This window comes from Centruroides vittatus, unplaced genomic scaffold (assembly GCF_030686945.1).
Source record: "Centruroides vittatus isolate TY-2023 unplaced genomic scaffold, ASM3068694v2 scaffold_435, whole genome shotgun sequence".
Lineage (NCBI taxonomy): Eukaryota > Metazoa > Arthropoda > Arachnida > Scorpiones > Buthidae > Centruroides > Centruroides vittatus.
In genome coordinates, this window is record NW_027122708.1 from 3,205,172 (window position 1) to 3,224,013 (window position 18,842).

At 30.4% G+C, this 18,842-nt stretch overlaps 1 protein-coding gene across 2 annotated transcripts in view; it reads left to right on the plus strand.

Moving 5' to 3' along the window:
* Positions 1-17,756, plus strand: part of LOC136989046 (DNA (cytosine-5)-methyltransferase 3A-like) — a 112,046-nt gene extending 94,290 nt beyond the window's left edge. For both annotated transcript variants that reach the window (XM_067287125.1, XM_067287126.1), the window contains 6 exons: positions 612-763; positions 6,413-6,498; positions 7,517-7,552; positions 13,548-13,626; positions 15,375-15,493; positions 16,936-17,756. In XM_067287125.1, the coding sequence (XP_067143226.1) occupies positions 612-763; positions 6,413-6,498; positions 7,517-7,552; positions 13,548-13,626; positions 15,375-15,493; positions 16,936-17,128 (665 nt within the window). In that variant the 3' untranslated portion in view covers positions 17,129-17,756. The remainder of the gene's footprint in view (positions 1-611; positions 764-6,412; positions 6,499-7,516; positions 7,553-13,547; positions 13,627-15,374; positions 15,494-16,935) is intronic.
* Positions 17,757-18,842: the final 1,086 nt, after the last annotated feature.

The window sequence follows — 18,842 nt, forward strand, 5'->3', positions numbered from 1 at the left end:
ATTTATTCAATCTCTCTAATTTTATCCACAAGTTAAATCAGTATAAAAAGTGCTATCAATAGATTATAGTCACAATAAACTAATATTAATAAAAATAACTAAAATTAACTAATTTTACTCAAAAAATAAATAAAATCATCAAGAACAAGAAATGGGAACAGCTGACTCAAATTGATGCAAGAGAATTTCAAAATCAAATGGTATCACAAGTGCAGTCACTATTCAGATTTTTTTTGAAGTTATTTTTTTTCTTTACCTGATTTACCTGATTGTTTGATGGCCACTGCAGCAAAAATTCATTTCAATATCTATGGTCATAAATTGTTTCATATCTGTGTAAAATTGTTAATGAGAACTCTAGAGTCATTGCCTGAGCTTGTAATATACTAAGCCATATTAAGTAAAAATATCTGAAGGAAATAATTATAGAGGAACACATTGTTTTATTTAAAGGAAATAATTATAACAGAAGTTATTTTGAGCTGTATTTTTTGTCTCTGAAACATTTTTACTAATGTGAAATTATTTAAATTGGTAAATGAACATTTTATTAGTAATAGGTTAAAATCAAAATAAATATTATATTAAAGTTTTTAGTACAATTTTAACAGATCCTTCAGGAACTGGAAAACTGTTTTTTGACTTTTTTCGTGTGCTGAGAGCTGTACAAATGGCTAATAAGGGACGGCATTTGTTTTGGCTCTATGAAAATGTTGCAGCTATGCCAGTGGAATACAAAGCTATAATCACAAGATTTTTACAGGTAAGTTATTTTATTCTATGATCTATAGTTTACTTACAAAACTTTTTGTTATGTTTAATATTCCTTATACAACTCCTAGACAAAAAATTAGAATACTCACATAACTGAAAGTTTAGTGTACATTTTCTCATGAACAACACAGAGTACAAAACTTTTTTCAAACAATGTATATGTATATTTATTATACCCATTAATCAGACAAATTAACTGAAACGTTTTTTTGTTGCAAATGTAAATGAAATGACAAAAAAATAGAATAACAGTTTGACCATGACAAAAAATTAGAATATTAGCTAAATGTGGGTTAAATATAGGAAATACAACAAAGTAAACTTAATATTTTGGTGCGTTGCTTTTTGCCATAATCAGTGCTCGCAAACTGTCAGGCATGGTGTGGATTAATGCTTCGCATTTGTTTCTGGTGATGCATTTCCAAATGTGTCAAATATACATCACTAGTTCCTCTTTAGAAGTTGATTACCATTCATTAAGTCGTCGTTTCATGACTCCACAAAATTCAATGGGGTTTAAGTCTGGAGAATTGCTTGGGCAAGGCAGGATTGCAATCTGTCGTTCTTGTAACCAACGTATCGTTGACTTCATGGTATGAGAGGATGCTCCATCTTGTTGAAATAGAAATGTTTTCTCAATTAAATTCTTTGCCAATGGTATCATAAATGTCTCTAAGATGTCTTGATATGTCTGTGCACTGACACGTTCCTGAAGAATGCATAGTTGTTGTGGGCCTTGGTCACCACAGGAGAGACAAAATAGGGATTTGTCACTAAAGGGATTCATCACCATTTTTCACAACTAATCACCTTTTCTTTTTTAATCCTTTTAATTTTTTTTTATAATGTAATCTAAAACAGATTAAGTTTATTTTAGCAATATACATAGGTCATTCTGAAAGTTTTGCCCTACACATTTTCTATTGGTCATACCAAAATGAGTCTTTCATTAAAGGAGCATGAAGAATGGGTGGAATAAAGTCCAATTCAAGTTTTTTCCAGTACTTTCCCAGCTAGCAGTGTGAAAATACAAGAAAATGGTAGTGTGGACAAACTGAATATCATACGATTACCATTGTTGTAACCATTACAACATTTTACATAATCTCAGTAAAGACAAATGCTTTTTAGAAATGTCTTCTTGTTTTGGAGAAACATTGTCCTTCCTTGGTATAAAATGGTATAAACAGTTTAAAAGCAGTAATTTTAGTATGGAGGATGACCCACACTTAGGTAGTCCAGCAGAAGCAGTGATGTCAGAAAATATAGCTGCTGTAAAGAAACTTCTCAGCAAAGACAGGCAAATCACCTGTTGGCAATTGAACTATTGAATATTAGTGCATCATCTGTTCATGACATTCTGCACAAGCACTTTGGATTAACCTTTCAGCAGTGGGAGAGTCAGGTATGGTACCCTTAGTAGTGGAGAATATACCTGGAAAATTTTTAAAGTATTTTTTCATGCAATTTTTCTCATTTCAGTTTCAGAAAAAGTATTTGTAAACAATTATGTCTAGTAAAGAAAAGTCTTTTTATTGTTACATAATTCATTTTTTATGTAAATTTTTTTTTGCGGTAGTTTTTGGCGATACCCGCAAAAGAATTTAGCAGATATATACGTCCCTCACCACTGCCACACGATCACCCTCAACGTATATATACATTCCTCACTGCTGAGTGGTTAAGAAAGGTTTATTCACTTTGGGTACCCCACTCACTGACAGAGGAGCAGAAGCACAACAGGGTAGAATGGTGTGAAAAATTATTAAATGGTTTGAGTCTTGAACACCCTAGGATGCTAGCTGCATTATAACAGGTGATAGGACTTGGCTTTATTATTAAAATGTGCCAACAAAATCTCTGAACAAAGTTTGGCTCTTTGAAGATGAAGCAACTTCAGTAGAGGTCCAAAAATCACATTTGACAAAGAAATGAATGATTGCTTCTTTCTTTAGAAAACCCAGTATTGTGAAGAGAGTCATAATAGAAAAACAGCATACAGTCACTAGTTCCTGGTACACCCAAACATGTTTGCCAAAAGCCATTCAATGACTGAGGAACATTCAACCAAGATCTTGGCTTGACTCATGGCTCCTATATCATGAAAACGCTCCAGTGCACAGGTCAAAGTATATAGTCACCTATTTGGTCAAGTTTGGACTAACTGTTTTGGATCACCTTCCATACATCCAGATCTTGTTCCCTGTGACTTTGGCTTATTTCCAGAAGTTAAAAATGTCTCAAAGGAAAGCAATATTCCAGCGACAATGAGCTTCTGTCAGTGTGGGATGAAGAATGTACTGATCTGGAAGAAAAGCAGAAGGCCTGATTTGATGACTGGTTTAGCATATGGCAAGAAGCATTAAGTCTGATGGAGAATATTTTGAAACACTGTAAAAAGTAAACTGGAGGACACAACTTTTCGAGCAACCTATGTATAGCTGTAGTTTTTAAAAATTGATTAGTTTTATGTGTAACAATATTCTAACTGAGAGGGAACTCAAGTTCCAAAATGCATTTGAGTTAATTTTCATAATAATTGTAATTTTTAAATTATAGAATTTTTATGACAATCAAAGTTTAATAAATGTTTTAAATATTTGGTTGCTGGTATATGGTAAACCCTAATATATTGTTTACAACTGTTTTGTTTATGTAAAAATGAATGCATTAAATAGTATTAATGTAAGGGCAAAATGCAGAGTTATTAATAATAAAAAATGGTATTGTTTAATCATTCTCTCTGAATCATTAATTTGTTAATATAAATGTTTTTCATAATTGTTAAATTATTTATTTCTGCATGTAATAACTAAAGTTGCTATCAATTTTTATCATCTAAAAATTTTCTGTATGTATCACTTAGAAATTATGGTGATCATTACTTTTCTTTAATTTGATATTTTTTGATAAAAATATAACTTTAATATAATACAAAATATCTTTGTTGTTTTGACAAGCTAACAATGTTTTACTTTATCAGTGGCGTGCCGTGACATTTAATGATAGGGAAGCTGTGTTTCTGTAAGAAGCCGACTTTCAGGGGCAATCAATTAATTGCGCGTCAGGGCCCGTTCGTATTCGTTTGTTCGATAAGCTAGTAAAAACCGTATACTTCTTTAAATGTATTTTTAATAGATTATCCGACATACTTAATAAATAAGAAAGTTCAATATAATTACCTCCGTTATTAGATTCAATAAATTCCCTACGCCCTCTAAATGCCAATTCTCGCTTTGAGAAAAAACATATAACATCTATAAATTTAGATATATCTATTAATCGTAATTATCTCGTTATAATTTTCAATATTTATTTTATATTGTCTACCAATGTTAAATTCTATTCCTCTTTGATTTCCAAATTGCTTCAATTTTACGAAAGAATCGTCATTCGTCATAAATTTTATCGTCAAAATGTCGAAATTTTTTGTTGACGTATTTATATTTAATTTAGGCATTGGTCTTTCTCTTTTAATAATGTTTTTTTTTTCATTATATGGTCTTGAGCCAAAACTTTTTTAAATAAATTTTTGAATCACTAGCCACGATATAAGGGCTAAAATTAAAATTATCAGAAAAACTTACTTGGTAAAACAAAATGTGTGACGAATATACATACCTTGTTCAAAAAATTCTTCAATTGTATGAATATACTTTTAAAGAAACTTATAATTAAATATAACTTTGTGAAGAAACGTACATAAAAGTAACAAAATATTCTTTACTTTTTAAATCTTAAGACAATCCACTTACAGTTAGTGAAATACTGTAGCTCCCTACGAGTGGCTAATGAATGGAATCAGAGACGGTCCAGGTAGGTTTGTCCGTACCAAATCCCGAGGGTGCCGATACCGGTCAATGTCAAATGCCTCTTTTGTCGCGTCACTAGTATATATCAAAGGACGCGACAGGGTTGTTGTAGATTTTAAACGTTTCTCACCATAGCTGTAAAAATCTAAATGTGTTAAACTTAACAGATTGTCCGTCGTTCGTTTTCTAACTAATTCGTTTTAGGATCGAGTGTTCATGGAAATTTCCAAAATTTACAACTTTTCGGTCACTCTCATTGAACTGGAAAAATTTCTGTCTTTATTACATCTAATATTACGAAAAGATCAGACCCCACTGTACTTGGCAAGAGATTGGTTCGGTTAAGCTTCTGTTTAAGTAAAATTTCGGCTCTTTCATCGGGGTTTTATTTATGTTTCTAATTCCCTAATCGCTTAATTATTTAACTACTTCTTAAATAGAAATAAGTCAAAACCGGTTACTTTGTACTCGAATATCTGTAGTCTTGGGAAAGAAGCGGAAAGAAATTTTTATGACAACCTATACATAAATCGTAAATTTAAGGAAAATAAATTCTAGAGCTTTTTTTGTACCTTGTACGTCTCATTCATTAAATTTGGTTGTAAATGATGCAACCAAAGTAACAGTTAATTTTTTATCACTGTACTAGAATTGTATACGTTTTTTCTGCATCCCCTTACAGATGGGCCATACTAAATCGTAATATCACCAGTTTAACATTGAAATCCATAAGTAATATAAGATGGGAGAGCAGAATAAACGCGGAATAAATGTATCAAATAATTTAATGGATTTTTTTAAAACTCCTGTCAACTATACAGAACTATCATAAAAACATGCCAGTAAATTCCTATCGGTTGGGTTAAGTTATAAATCTAGTCTACGGTGGGCAACCTTTTTTATAACGTGGGCCAGAATAAATTTTATGTTTTTTTTTTCTGCGGGCCGTAGTAGTTAATTGACGCTTTCTTGTGACTCGTAATTTTTTTAGTCTGCAAATATGAAATAAATAAATAAAAAGTTAATTACTACATTTATTTCTCTTATCGTTTTCGAAAATTACAAAGAATTGGAAAAATAACTGTTAATTAGTTATTTTTCCAATTTAATAATCTATTAAAGATCTCGCGGGCCGGATAGAAACTTTTCGCCAGCCGTAGCTGGCCCGCGGGCCGGGGGTTGTCCGCCGTTGATCTAGTCTGCTCATGATTCACATAATCGGGCGAGGGTGGCCGAATATCTAGCAGGCGGCTATATCCCGGAGCTGTTGTGGGCTGTTAAAGTCGGACTCTTTACGCGTGTGTCGCTTCTACCAGCTAAACCGTGACGTTGGTGCTCTGTAAAGCACATGCGCCAATGCCTATAATCTGGCTGCTTGGAAGTTGACAGGCGGGTGGCTAACAGCCCACAACCGCTCCGGGATATAAAGTAGGACTCTTTATGCGTGTGTCGCTTCTACCAGCTAAACTGGGTGAGGTTGGTGCTCTGTAAACCTCATGTGACAATGCCTATATAATCTGGCTGATTGGAAACTGACCCGGTTTCGACACTCCTTCCGCTACCGAATTATTCGAATATACAATAGCAATCTTATCGTTTTTTTACATGTAGTATAGAAATTTGTAAAAGATACATAATGCAGTTATAATAAAATATTAATTTTAATTAATGCAAAGTACGTTAAAATATGAAAATTTATATTTTATAAAATACAAGGGAAGGTCATTGGAAGGTGGAATCGGCGCTTCCATCGCTTCCAATGACGGCACGCCACTGTACTTTATAAAAGGAAGTAATAAAAACATTTTTTTTTTTCCTTCTTCTAGTGTGAACCAGCATTAATAGATTCAAAATATTTTACTGCACAAAAACGGGCTCGCTATTTCTGGGGAAATCTTCCAGGAATGTATACGTATGTAAACTTCAGTAATTTTTTTTTTATCATTAAATTTCTAGAACTCAAACTTCTATAGTCTTTCCCAAAATAAGAGTGGAGCCCCTACATGCACAAAGGAAAAGTGTTCTGTGTTTATTACAAAGTAGAACATATATTAGAATTATAAAATATGTTTAAACGGTTATAATGTATTTGAAATTTTTGACATTTTTGCAAAAAATTTGAAATTATAGAAAAGCAGAACACATTACATGGCATCATGATGTGATGTTTGGATTTTCAAAGTTTACATTCTTTTTTATTTTATTCAATTTTATATATAGCTTTGTTGCTTAGTTACAGCAGCAGATTGATATGCATTCAAGATCAAGCATGTCAGCTTCATTCTTGTTTGGGAAATACTGTAAAGATTAATTTTGTTTTTTATAAAATAAATTTATTTTATATATATGTTATGGACAAAGTTTATATGAATAATGACCCACAAAATCGGGCATTGTAATAAATTTCAATAATTTATCAAATTGACTGGTCATTATGAATACTGCTATTATCTAGTCGGGCAAAGTGATAATAATATGTTGAGGAGTGACCATCTGACATACTCTAGCCAATCAGCACTCGCATCTAAGTTGTGCGTACGTATTGCATTTAGTACCGAATTTGGCGGAGGTCACGACTGTTTGTGCTTTCGACGGATTCCTCCTGGAGGGGGAAAAACTTCATATTGACTGTTATTTTTATTTATAAATTACAATATGTCATTGTTTCTTCAAAAATAACAATTAAAAAAAAAAAAACATATTATTGAATAACAAGTTATCACTAGGTGGATGTGTTATTAAATGTGGTAAACGTAAATTTAATCAATGGCTGAATTTTTAATCATTTCAATTATATCAAGAACTTAAAATTTTATTGTATTTATAAATGTTAATCTTATTTACTAAATTTAAATTTCTTTCTATAACATTTATTTTATAAAATTTTTATTCCAAATATTAAAATTTGTTAATTAAGTTTTTTATTATAGGGTTCAAGAATATTGGAGTTCAGCTGAAATCCCAAAGTATGTCAAATATATTTATTTATTGAATTATATATTTAAATTACAGTGTGTTGTCACTATTTCAAATTAATTAATGTTAAAAATTTAGATGGTTGAAATTTGTATTTGGAAGTAATAAATATACAATTTCCAAATTAAAAGTTAGAATATAATAGTTTTATTTAAAATTAATATCAAAGTATCTTAGAAAATAAAGTCAATTTTTTATAAAATTACCAGTTTTTATTTGATTATTAATTAAGAAAAATTTTGGAAGTTTTTCTTTTAAATTGGTAAGAGTTCTCTTTGGGTTTCAGTTCAAATTATTTGAATATTTGAATTATTAAAAGTGTACTGTATTATTATGATTAAAAATTTATTGGTTGTTGCAATTTTTAATAAGTATGAAATCTGATAAATTAAATGAACAATTAAAAACAGCTCTTGACAGTTATTTTGAAGATGAAATCTTCCCGTCTTCAGAGTTAGTAGGATCTTTCAAGTGAAAAATAATCTAATAATCAAAATATTTGAAATGACTTTAAAATTATCTGAATGATTCACTTGTTCCCTCTTGTCAATTGTTTAATCAAAAATCCCTCAGGCTACAATCAAAACTGCATCAAAACTATTATTTTAATAATTGAAAAGTTATCAAAATAATTTATTATTAAAATTATCTATAACAATTATTTTCACACTTCAGACATATAATTTCATCCATAACAAGGTAATCTTTACCTTCATTGGAAACCTTACATTAGACAGTTCAGTAGTTTCTTATCACATACTGTAAAAATGATGGATAATTAACCAAGTTATTTAGATGATTAGGTCTTGATTTGTTTCCATGATGAACAACTGATTTCAGATTCAGTTTATAAGTATATTTATTTAAATTTAAAAAAATTTTGACAATATAATATTCTCATTAATTAAAGTGAAAAAGAAATAAATTATTTTTAATTGTATTATAAAGTATTACATTATTACAAATGTAATTTAAAAGTTTGTTTGAGGACTTTAATGTTTTTATGCTTAATGTGGAAAATATCAATTACATTATTCAATTATTGTTTTATATCAATTTAGTAATTACATTAATTTAGCCCATTTAACATTATTATCCATAGCTACTGCAGTCAGAGTATTATTTTTGGTTTCTATGATTCTTTATTGTAGAACAGTGGTTCTTAACCTGGGTTCAACCGAACCCCTGGGGTTCGGCGGAGGTCAACCACCTGACGTCATCGTGACGTAGAAACTGTATTGGTTTCGAAAACTAATGCTACATAACGTGTGTTCTATTGGGAAACTAACTTCTCTTACTCTCTAACTTCTAATACTCTCTAACTGAAACGAAGTGAAGAGGTCCCAATCGAATACACGTACACTCAAACCTGTTTTTGTGCGGTGGATAGGGACCGCATAAAAAAAAGTCTTGCGTAGAAAATAATTCAAAACCGTACGAAATAACTAGGAATTGCTTTTTTAACTCCTCGGGCCTTTTTCTGCAATCCCTAATGGGGAAAAAATCCTCTAAGAATTTTATTTTTTATATTAATTAATTATTTCCACTTAAATACCAATCTAACATTAAAAAGTTAAAAATAATCGTTAAAAAATGATTTTATTTGATAAATATAGCTGCAGAAAGTGTTATTTCATTTAACAAGGCGTGAAATTTCACACCCGCAATCTAAATTTCACACTCGTTCTTAAAGCCAGAGGGGAGCTAACTTACTGCATCTTTTCAAATATAACATAATATTTATGATTTTTATGCTATTAAAATGAGAGGGAGCCGAAAAAAAAACGTATGAGAAAAAATTTTACTGAATAAAAAATGAAAAAACCTGCTGATGTCATAGAAAACATCCAATAGAGTTTTAAAAAATTTTACAGGAGTCAATTATGTTCCAATTTGATTGAAATTTTCATATACCGCACAAATAACAAATCACACAAAAACAGGTTTGAGTGTATAAACGACCTGAAAGACGGTCAAGCACACACCCGACTCATACGTTCGTGATGACACGCCCCACTCAGCTATCATTGGCTGCGGGTGATCACGCAACATCGCTTGGCCTTTCTATGCTGCAGGAAATTTGGTGCGCCCAGTATTCGAATTGTGACTGTCATGATTGTACGTCGTGTGATTTCTTTTTTAATATTTTAATCCCTTCATACTATGTCGAGCAAAAAAAGAAAGTGGTCGGACGAATATGTACAATATGGATTCACATGTATAACGGAACGTGATGGGAGTCAGCATCCTTGTTGCATGATTTGCAATGCCAAGTTGAGCAATTCTAGTCTAGCACCGGCAAAACTAAGAGAACACTTCTTTAATCTGCATGGAAATTACAAAAATACAACACTCGCTGAATTCAAGGTGAAGAGGGCCAGATTTGATGAAAAGGGTAGTCTGCCTGTCCTTGGCTTTGTACCAATCGATAAACCGATCCTTACAGCATCGTACGAAGTCGCTTACCTTATCGCAAAGCAGGGCAAACCACACAATATTGGTGAAAAACTCATAAAACCAGCCGTGTTGAAGATGGCGAATATCATGCTGGGAAAAGTGGCTGAAGTTAAGTTATCCCAAATTCCTCTTTCAAATGACACCATCAGTGACAGAATAGACGACATGAGCAAAGATATCTTGGCCCAAGTAGTTGCAGATCTGATTTCAAGCCCGGCAAAATTCAGCCTTCAACTCGACGAAATTACAGACGTTTCCAGTCTAAGTCAGCTTGCAGTATTTGTTCGCTATGTGAAAGACGACGTTATAAAGGAAGATTTTTTATTATGTAAGCCTCTTACAACAAACTAAGGCAGCCGATGTAAAGAAACTTGTGGATGACTTCTTCAAAGAAAATAATCTTTCGTGGGATATGGTTTCTGCAGTTTGTTCGGACGGAGCTCCAGCCATGCTGGGAAGAAAGTCTGGTTTTGGTGCGCTAGTGAAAGCCGATGCACCACACATCGTTGTTACACATTGTATTCTACACAGACATGCGTTGGCAACAAAAACCATGCCTCCAAAACTGGCAGAAGTCTTAAAAATTGTAGTGGAATGCGTGAACTATGTGCGAAATAGTGCTCTGAGGCACCGCATTTTCAAGGAGTTGTGTAAAGAAATTGGGTCTGAATTCGAGGTACTTCTGTACCATTCAAACGTTCGCTGGTTATCCCGGGGACAGGTTCTGAATTGTGTTTTTGCCCTACGTGAGGAATTAGCCCTGTTTTTGCAAGAGCACCAACATGGTCATGCAGATTGCTTCAAAAATTCTGAATTTATTCTCATGCTTGCGTACATGGCTGATATCTTCGCAGCTCTCAATCATCTGAATCAACAGATGCAGGGCGGTGGTGTCAACATCATCGAAGCGGAAGAAGCCCTGAAGGCGTTTCAAAAAAAGCTACCGTTGTGGAAACGACGAATAGAAAACGGTAACTTTGCAAACTTTACCCTGCTAGACGAATGTGTAAATAAGAATTATGATGTGCCTGGAATCGGAGATATTTCTGTATCGGGAGAACTGAAGCACGCAATTTCCATGCACTTAGACGAGCTTGCAAAGTCTCTTGAAGGGTACTTCCCTTCAAGAGAGTTATATCCAGCATGGGTGAGGCAGCCGTTTACGTTTGATGTTGAGAAAACAGATGTCAATGATACATACCTGGATGAAATCATTGAAATTCAGCAGAGCCAGGTTCAACAGCAACTCTTCAAAACAACAACGCTCTCATCGTTTTGGTGCCACCAAATAGTAACATACTCTGCTATTGCGAAGAAAGCTCTGGAGATTTTGATACCATTTGTGACAACATATCTTTGCGAGCAATCCTTTTCGAGGATGCTGGACATTAAAACGAAGAAAAAGAACAGACTTAGTTGCGAAAATGACATGCGAGTGGCACTTTCCAAGGTAAAGCCTCGCATTTCCGAACTAGTGTCTAAAAGGCAACAGCAGCAGTCACACTGATTTTAAATTTTGTTCTTTGTTCTTAATGTTTTATTCTTTGTTCGTAATGTTTTGTTCTATAATGGTTTTGTTTATTTTGTGGACCAATAAAATATATATCTATGTTTTGAATTTGAAAAATTATATTTTATTTTTCCAATTAAAAGGGGTTCGGTGAATGCTCATATGAAACTGATGGGGTTCGGTACCTCCAGCAAGGTTAAGAACCACTGTTGTAGAACCTTTGTATTCTCTAAATATTTCTTAGATTCTTGTTTGCTCTTAGTATAGAGTGACCCCTCATAAATTTGTGATTCAGTAATTTAGACTTTCAGATCCCAAATAACATATTGGATATTTTTCTCTTTTATTCTAAATTAAATCATATGGAGTCAACTCTTTTTAATTTGAAAAACAGTTTGAAAGTTTGAATTATTCGCTTTTGAAAATTAAACTAGTTTTCTGCAAGTATCTATTATTCAGCAGTATTCCATATTATCTGGTAATATCACAATTTTTTTTAATTTACTTTTCTCTCCACTCCTTTAATCACTTTAACTTAATCTAAAGATAAATTTTGTATACATTTCAAGTTTAAACATCATAGAAACATAATTCATGAAACTTGATTTATAGAAAGCATTTGTTTTGGAAATTCTCTGAAATGCATGTATTCTGTAAAATATTACATCACATTTTACTTCATGTTTCATGCTTTATCCAAATTTATACCAGAAATTTGAATTAATTATTTTCAACATTAATTGAAATACAAATTTTAAAGGCATAAATAATGTGTTTGAATTAGTCAATAATTCAAATTACAATTTAAAAATATATATTGTAATTCAAAATAACCAGATTTGATTTTATTCATTTATCATTTACCATAAGCTTATTAGATAATCTCTGTAGTATTTTTGCAGCATCTGTATCACTTACACAAATTATTTTTGTTTCAAACAATTTTTAGTTTTATTGATTTTATATGAAGTAAAAATATCTATTTCCCAATGTTATCAATGATTTTTCTAAAAATCCAAAATATACTTAATCTCTTTAGATAACAAAATAATAATTTTTTGCCTTTATAAATAAATATCTAAATATATAAGATTTTATAAACAGATTTAAGAGACATAAAAGATATGCATGCTTAAATATAAATAAGCACGAGTTAAGGTTCTCTTATACACATGTTCTTTTTTAATTTTAATATCATGGTCTAAATAGGGAGATGTTCCAGATCTACCTGAACCAACTCTGATTTCTAACTTGATTAATAGCCAGAATAAAATCTTGGTTATTTTTTCTTTCTATTACAGAAGACCAACATGTTCTGTATCTCCACATACAATAAGATATGATAAAAAAAACATAGTTTCTATAAATTATATCTTCAACTCAGTGAGGTTATCTACATGGGAGGATCTGTCTAACTGGTGCATCTTTGGCTTGTAATAAAGTAACCTTGATATTTAAAACATAAATAATAAATGTATGGAATATGAAATTGATGTATGAAATTGTAATAGAAAGGCATCAGATGCCTTTCTATTTTCTGGAATTATTCTTATTGCAGAAAATATAATCTAGCATTCCTTTAGATTCTGTGCTAGTTCTATATACTTAGAAAATATAAAGCTTGTTGATTTAAAGAGGAATATAGTGCTTTGTAATACAAAACAATGATTATAATACTGTATACTCAATCTCATGCAAATCACTTTTTTCAAGTGTTATGCAGAAAATACTTTCTTTTGTTAATCACTGACTATAATAATTATTATCAAGATGGCAAACATGCTAAATCAGTTATATAAGTCAAATATTTAATAAGAACTTTTTGAATTATTTATAATATGTTACAAATCACTTTCATCTTCATTCATTAAATTATGTAAGACAGATTAGTTATATCTGTTATATCCCACTAATGACCACTAATTATTAAAAAATATATTAAAAATGAAGGAACAGTTATTGTAAAGGATTTGAAATAATTTGCTATGAAATAAAATTTATTTATTATTTTATTACAGTCCTTGCTGTCAAGAAGAATTATACAATTCTTCAACTTTAGATACAGTTTTAACTCCCCATCTTAATAGGAAAGCCATTGTAAGTCAAATGTTAATGTACTTTTTATATAAATTTTTTTAAGTCATAAGACATATAGTAAACTTTTATTACATATTATATTAATATATACAATTCACTCTCACTAATCCAATTAATTATTGTGTAGGATTGTTTACAGGTTATTCTATGTCATTTCAAACAGGAATTGACTCTAATGATGCTGGATTTTAACAATTTTTATGAGTGGGTTTATTTTGCATCCATATAAAGCCATGCCAAAACATTTTGCAAAGTTTTAATTTCTGGTGATTTTATAATAATATCCAAATATTTTTAACTTTTTGGATAATATAATTAAAACTTTTCAGAAAAGCCATTTACTTCAACATGTATACCTCAGATGTAAGTACAATATGGAGATGCAGTTTGTTGCATTTTGTAGATAAGGGGACAGGGAGCAACAGTTCATAGTTCACTTTGGTACAAAATTTTCAAATGTTCAATGTTCAAAGTTGAATAGCTGAAAACACCTTCAATTTTGCTATTTTCACATATTTTTTCCTCATGCCCTTCTTAGAGTATGAGTAAAAAATAAATGGTTCAGGATCTTCAACATCCTTGTAACCCTCTAAGTTAAAATTTCTCCCTTCTGCAGACTCCAAGTGAATTCATCCTGATGATTTCTGCAAACATTGGCATTGCTGCATGGTATTTTCTAATTTTCTTAATGATAGATATAAATCTTTGTGCAAATTTGGATATCATGTTCTGTGGTGAACAGGTTTGGCAAATCTGCTGGTTTGTGTGCTCTGTCTTGAGTCAGTGCAATCCACTCCCTCTTTGGCATGTTTGCAGATGTTCCTGTGTCCATCATGTCACACATCATGAGATAGTACTCACATCATGCCCAAATGCCCACCATTTTGTGTGTCGACAAATCAAGGTTACACTCCAGCCCAGTCATTAACTGGTGGTATTCAGTTTGCTGTCATCTCTGAGGCATTTTCTACACTTCTTTGAAAGTTTGACTGCTGCAAACCATCACTGATAGCATTTATGGCTCAAACCAGCTGCTGGTCTTTATAGCCCAAAACTGAGTACCGTACGATCCAATACATATGCAAACTTAATCATTTGCATTTCTCTGTCACCTCTACTGGTCCTGCAATTTGCATGTGGCTACACTCATTCCTTCGTGGTATTGTGATTTCACTTTTGAGGAGTTTATACAGAAAATGCTGTGGTGAAATCTATTTCCAATTTGTTATGATACTTGCATTTGAATTATATTTTATACATCACTTTGAAGCTTATTTAATGTAAATTAGCCCTATTACATCAGTTTTACTGTTTAATTTCATTTAAAGTAATTAATAGCAAAAATATGCCCAATTTCACATTTTCCATAGTGGCACTCCTCCATACCATTTCAGTTATTGAACTTACCCTCATCCAGTATGAAAATGATTCTGAAAGTAACTTGCTGAATTGATATTCTTTCATTCATTTCTAATTACTTTTTTAAATTTTATGATATTAACAGAAAGATCATTGTAAATTAAATGACATTGTTTCTTCTAAATAAAATGGCACTGTTATATTTTATTGTTTGCAATTATTATTATTTTTTGACAAAGTAAAAGGAAAATTTAGTCTTCATTATATGAAGATAGTTTTTGATAATTTTATTATTTATAAATAAAACTGTTTTGAACAGAAATAATTTATTAAATTACACATTGATTCTTAATAAAAAATTTTGAGAAATTATTCCAACTTTTATTTAGATAGAGAAAGTAGGCTCCATAACAACTCATAGCAACTCTTTGAAACAAGGAAAACAAGCTTTATTTCCAGTCAGTATGAATGGAGAACCTGATGTTCTTTGGATTACAGAAATAGAACGGTAAGTATTTGTTACTAGAAAACATTCTTCTATAATTTTTTTAATGGAAAATATACTGGACAATTTTATTTAAATTAACATAATTATGTATTGTTAAATGAATACTAAAATAAAGAAAAATGGCAGAATAGAAAGCTTTATATTAAGTTAGCTGCAAGAATAACTACTGTAATGATGTTTATGTGCTGCTCTTCTTAGCATGTATATAAATCTTTTAATTGAATTTTCAACTTTAAAATTTTTAGTTTTTTAATTGAAAAAATTATGACTAATAAACTTTGTTATATATCTTTTAAAGATAGATCATCTTCTACTCCATCTTCAGATCAAACATAAAACAGAATTTTTCAATGTTTACTTGAAGAATTTCATGTTATGTTCAATCTGAAGATGTATATAGATATTATCGAAAAACATTCACCAAAATATTTAAACTGACATCTAAAAGTTAATGTAACAAAGTTTGTTAGTAAAATTTATTAACTTTAAATTACATATTAAAGAAAACTATTCATTAATTTTGCAAAACTATTGGCAGAGGAGTATTCACAATTTTGACATGACAGAACTTATGTAATATTGTTTAAGCATGATCAAATGTGTTATTCAAAATTATTCAAAAATGTGACAGCTTAACATATTACTTTTGCTTTCCAGACTGATAATGCTACCAGCAACTGCATTAATTAATATGTAAAATTGATGGCAATATAATTTGAAGTAGCAAAAAAACTTTAAAATTGATTAAATGGTTGGTGGTTTTTTTTTTTTTTAATTTTCCAGAGCAACCCCTACGTAAATGTGGTTTTACTGTATAATGAATATCAAGTTTTGTTTTTATTCTATGCACAATTTTATATTCTATTTTAATAACTTTAGAAAATATAGGCCTGAATGTTATAAACTTAATAATTGAAAATTATATTTTAATATTAAAAAATAATTTGTGCTAAAGTATAATTATATGAGTTATCTGCATCTTTCCTATTCCTAATGAAACCAGCAAATCCTAATGTCTTTGAAATAAAAGTTTCCACTAGTTCATCGCATCATCAGAATTATATAATGATTTATTCACCAATTAATGTGGATATTGAATTGCTTGTTTTAACAGGATGATATTTCACATGTTGAAACAACCACAAAAATTTGAATTTACTGTATTTAAAGTTTTAGTAATAAATTAGTAATTCTTATATTAATTTCTTAATGAAATTTTCAAACCAAAATAAGTTATTTTGGTTTGAAAATCTTTTAACTTTAAATACATTTATTGATGAATAAATCCAATTTTGAATTTAAAGGATACTGTGTTATTTTTAATATGATTAAGTACATATTTTGTGTTAATAAATTCAATTATTATTAATAATTAAATAAATGTATTTATATTTCATAAATCATTCCTTTATATGATTAATATTTAATATATACATTTATAGAATATTTGGATTTCCAAGCCATTATACTGATGTTGGAAATATTCAATTGTCACGTCGTCAGCAGCTATTAGGAAAAGCATGGAGCGTTCCAGTCATCCGACATTTATTTACTTCGCTAAAAAATTTTTTTAAAACTGTAGCAGTATTTAAAAGTTCAGAAAAGGCAAGAGATGAAGATATTTTATCTGATTAAATGTAAAACATTATATTTATAATGTTCATCAGCCATTGCTTTTTTATTGTTGTGAAGTCTTTACACAAACTATATATTTTTTAATTAGTTGTTTTATTATATTATTTTGACCATTTGAATATTTTTACTATTTTAGTAAAATGGACTGTTTTAAGATTTGGAAAATATTTCCAATTAATTTGGAAAAATTAGCTACATTGTTAAGAATGAAAATGAAAATTCTTAAAAAGATTCTGTCATTGATAAATACATTTATTTATATGCAATTTGATTTCACTATTTTTAATAGTGAAATAATTTAAATTGTGTATATATAATAAATTATATATTTTGTAACATAGAGTTCAAATATACAAGCCAAATCACTGCCATTATCATCATGTCAAATCATCTGATGTGATTTTATGATGTTAAAGATTCCCCCATCTTTAATAAATAAGGTATATCTTAGAATTAAATGAAATAATTGTGATATTTTTTAATGACCTAATCAATACAGAATAGCTGATGGTAAGTAAAATATAAATACCAGTCACAATATTTAAATATTATAAAAGTAGCAATCTGCTTCCTAAAAGAAATAAAGACACACAGACAACCATTTTAATGTAAATGAAGCAATTATAATACTTCTTTCACACTGAACCCTAGAAGAGTACAGCAATTGCTTCTCTTACGTTAATGTGGTTGTCTTTTCTCTCACATTAAGTGTGGTCTTTTAAGAAGATATACATATCTTCTTTTAAGAAGCAAATTGTTACTTTTCTCTTTATTATAATTTTGTATAACACTTCTAATCTCATATTTTCAATATTATCTATAAACAACTTTTGTTAGTGTTTTAATCTAACTCTAAAATGTTTGAATACCAGGTCTTTATTTCATTATATAATCTGAATGAAACACTATTTCTTATGAAATTTTATTTATTAGTCAATATTTAGATAATCTATAGAATATTTTAGATAAATACATATGCATTTATATAATTGTTAATAAGGTACCTGTGTTCAGTGATGTCTACAGAGATAATTAGTAGCCCAAATAAAACCAAATCTGATATGGTGTCATTTTGGGATATGCAGAAGATATTTCAGTAAAAAGTAAAATTGTTCCTAAACTCACCATTATGGGACCTTTGGCACTTCAAGCAGGCAAAAAAAACTTTGCGCAATATCTTAAGATGTCATAACTCTTGAAGTGCACTTGCATCATTGGCATTGCTTTCGTAAAACAGCAAAAAAAGGCATATTCAGGCATGGTCATGACCATTGTTGCTGATCTGTATTAATAAGAATGGTATTTCATGTGCCATAGGCAATAAAGCCACACTAACTGCCATATAATATTGAGCTATATCACCTGAATATAGCCCAATATTATACGGCAATTGCTGTGGCTTTATGGTAATGAGTCGGGTTTCAGAAGATGTTTATATTTGCCATAAGCATTTCATACCAAAAAGTTTCCTATATCAAATATGCATTATGCATATGCCTTGTGTTATTTATTTCCTCCTATTTGTAGCATCAGAAGTTCTTTAATTGTGAGTTTTGGAACTAAATTTCTTCCTGTGAAAATTCTTCTGCATGTTCAGAAACATGCAGAATTTTGACACTGCAGCATACAAAATTTGGTTGCATTCGGACTGCTACATATCCCTCTAGACAGCATTGAATAGTGTAATTTTAATCATGATCACTCTCTGTATTTC